Here is a 3824-nt window from a genome sequence, read left to right on the forward strand (position 1 = left end):
CAGCAGACAAAGAAACCACTGAGCTAAATCCTCAGCCCAAAAGAAATTACCAAGAGAGCTAACAACCTACAATATTGGAAAAAAATTTTAGCAGCTGTACCTCAGACAAAGAACTACTATTTAGAATATATAAAGAAATGAAAAAAATCAGACCCCCCAAATTCAAAGACCCAATTCAAAAATGGGCATCTGAAATGAGCAGACATTTCTCAGACAAAGAAGTAAAAGCTGCAAATAAATATATGAAAAAATGTTCAACGTCACTGGTCATTTGAGACATGCAGATGAAAACAACACTGAGATTCCACCTCACCCCACAAAGAATGGCTGCTATCAAGAAATCAACCAATAACAAACGCTGGTGGGGTGTGGGGAGAAAGGAACCCTTCTCCATTGCTGGTGGGAGTGCAGACTGGTTCAACCACTGTGGAAATCAGTATGGAGATACCTCAAAGAACCAGGAGTAGAGGTCCCATTTGACCCAGCTATTCCCCCACTGGGTATCTTCCCAAAAGATCTAAAAGAATCATAACACAGTGATATATGTGCACCCATGTTCATAGTAGCACAGTTTGTAATAGCTAAAGCTTGGAAGCAGCTCAAGTGCCCATCAACTGGAAACTGGATAAAGAAAATGTGGGTTTTTAATAAAACGGAGTACTACTCAGCCATAAAGAATGAAAAACTAGAGACATTTATAGCTAAATGGATGCATATTGAGGCCATACTCTTAAGTGAAATAAATAGGACACACATGTAAATACCGAGTAGTTTCTCTAGTGTGAGAAACTGATAGTGTAAACAAGGGTTAAAATGATTAAAATGAATAATTGATCATTTGAAATAGGAAAAAGGTCCAAAGGTGAAGGGGTGAAGGGAGGGGAAGGGGAAAGGAAAGGTGGGAAAGGAAAGACTATGAGAAAAGAAAAAAATGGAAATGATCTCTATGTAAATAGGGAAGGTTGGAGGGGGTGAAGGGTGCACAGGTAAATGGGGAAAAAACAAGAACCAAGATATATCATGTACAGGTATAAACACCCAATGATAAATGTAAATGAATTGTGTACCTAAAATGTACCAATAAAATAACAAAACAAAAAAAGAAAGGAAGGATGGAAAGAAAGAAACAGAGAAATAAAGAGAGAAATGTAGAAAGAAAGAAAGAAAGTAGAATGAAAGAAAAGAAAGAAAGAAAGAAAGAAAGAAAGAAAGAAAGAAAGAACTTTTTACTAACCAGCCAAAGATGTATGGACTATGTTGCACATTCTCTCTTTAGAGACCAGACACATATGAAGGGTTTAGTAAAGGACCATGGTTGTCTATGAGATGAAATATGATAAAATATACTGATCCCAGGAGTTTTTCCAGTCATTGAGGTGACTAACATTGAAAACTGGGAACTCTTTCTTGAAGCTCATGAATGTTCTTTTGGAAAAGCAGGTGTAATAATTCTGCTTACTTATATGTGCCTGTGATTGCTCAGGAGACATACAGGGATCATCTGGCTTTTAGAGACTTCACTCTGCCCTGGGATTTCAGGATCCTTTTCCACGCTGTCTGCACATCCTTGTTTCTCAGGGTGTAGATGAGTGGATTGAGCAGTGGTGTGATAATGCAGCAGAAAAAGGACATGAACTTGGCTTGGGAAGTCTTGGATGAAGGCTGGAGGTACATGTACATGCCAGGTGCAAAGTACAGAGTTACCACCAACAAGTGGGAACTGCAGGTGCTGAGTGCCTTTTGCCTTCCTTCAGCTGAAGGTAGCTTAAGTACAGCCCTAGCAATAAAGATGTAGGAGATGACCATCATCAGTGGAGCCACCATTCCAAATGGAATGGTTGCAAATGTGATGGCCTGCTCATTAGCAGAGGTGTCCCCACAGGCTAGCTTGATGAGCACAGGCACTTCACAGAAGAAGTGGTCCAGGGTGTGGTGCCCACAGAAGGGGAGCTGGAGCATGAGTGTGGCTTGGAGCAGAGCATTGGTGAGGCCACTGGACCAGGAGGTAGCTGCCATCTGCACACATACCCAGGGACGCATGATGAGAGTGTACTGGAGGGGCCAGCAGATGGCCACATAGCGGTCAATGGCCATCATGGCCAACAAGACACATTCAGTGCTGGCTGCCAAGCCAAATAGATAGCTCTGTGTGATGCAGCCCCAGGAAGTAATGGTCTTTCCTGATCTCCACAGGTTGGCCAGCAGCTGCGGCACAGTGGTGCAGGTGATACATAGGTCCAGCAGAGAGAGGTTATCCAAGAAGAAGTACATGGGTGTCTGGAGTCTGGGGTCCACTAGGGAGAGGAGGATGATGGAGCTGTTACCCACCAGGCTGAGGAGGTAGGAGACCAGGACCACTGCAAAGAGGGGCCTCTCTAGCCATGGAAACTCTGAGAAGCCCAGCAGGACAAAAGTGTTGGGAAAGCTCATGTTTCCCCTTTCCATGGCATCTGTCTCTATTATATGGCTGGAAGGAAATGGACATGTTTTGAGAATAAATATGAGGTTTTTTTCTTTTCTTTCCTCACTGGTATTATTTTTGTATGCTTTTATACATAATAGGTTCACTTGACTCTATGAACTATTTTTTTGTCCAGAAGAAGGCCTCTAATAGAGATTATTTAAGACAGACCTCTCTTTTTTTATTTTGTTCTATTTTACTTATGGTAATATCCACAATACATAAAATTTATTACGTTACCTATGCAGTTACCTTATTACTTGCCAATTTAGTTCAGTGCAATTAAGTACAGTGATAATTTTGTAACACCATCACCACCACCCATTTTCTGAATCTTTTCACCTTGTTAACCTATCTCATACCTATTAAATATCTCCTTTCCCTCTCCACCATGGAGAGCCCATTCTGCTCTCTCTCAGTGTGATTTTCATTACACTAAAGTAGAATCACATGACATTTGTAATGTGGCGAACAACTTTTTTTCCCCTTACATCATACCCCAAATTTCCTCAACACTGATGAATACACTAAAAATGTTTTTAAGGCTCATAGTGTACATATATAAAAAGTATGTTTATGTGTTCATCTACCAGGTGACGCACGCATTGTCTTTTTGCTTTTGGTATTGTGATTAATCCTTCTGTATACACTGGTTGCAGTACCTCTGAGACCCTGCTTTCCACTTCTTTGTGTGTACACTCAAAAATGACCTCTTTGCCTCCTAAGGTAAATGTAGGCTAATCCTTTGATGAAAGTTGTGCTTGCCCAGCAGCTGCCTTGTTTTCCTTCCTCCCCTAATGCATGAGGGCTGCAGCTGTCCACATGCTGAGCAGCTCTGCTCTTCCTGCTGTGGTGCTTTGACATCCACCAGCCCATTGCTATGAAGTTGCATCTGTGTTTCCTGAGTTTCCCACACTGTACCTTTTGTAAGGGTTATTATGTAGCCATAGCAGACCAAGGCACCTTCACTGTGCTGTCTCTTCCTGACACATATTTCCATCATTTTCATCTTCATCTTTACAAAGCTCTTCATTATAAAAACGTTCCATACAGTACAAATATTGTCACGTATGCCACATTTTAAAGAACAATTTTTATCTCATAAGTGGGTGCAATATGCTGAATTAGTTTCAAAAACAAATACCAGAATTTGAAACATAAAGACTGAAAAAAATGAACTGATGTGTTATAAAATACTATGAACAATATTGTTTTTCTTTACTTTTGAAAAAATCATTGAAAATAGAATCACAGTGACATAACTAAATTTAGTCAATTGTATGGAGGAAAGTTATCTCTACTACAGCTCCCAAAGGCCACACACTGGGAACAGCCCATGTTATCACATGCAATAAATTGTGAA

General features: G+C 40.5%; 1 protein-coding gene across 1 annotated transcript; it reads right to left on the minus strand.

The window, feature by feature from the left end:
- Positions 1-1497: 1497 nt before the first annotated feature.
- LOC101723899 (olfactory receptor 2G3) lies at positions 1498-2445 on the minus strand. The gene has a single exon (XM_004841190.2). It carries the CDS (start codon positions 2443-2445, stop codon positions 1498-1500), a length of 948 nt encoding a protein of 315 aa, XP_004841247.2.
- Positions 2446-3824: the final 1379 nt, after the last annotated feature.

Source organism: Heterocephalus glaber, unplaced genomic scaffold (genome assembly GCF_053883595.1).
Source record: "Heterocephalus glaber isolate CG9 unplaced genomic scaffold, H.glaber_assembly_v1.0 deba00001673, whole genome shotgun sequence".
Classification (NCBI taxonomy): Eukaryota; Metazoa; Chordata; class Mammalia; order Rodentia; family Bathyergidae; genus Heterocephalus; species Heterocephalus glaber.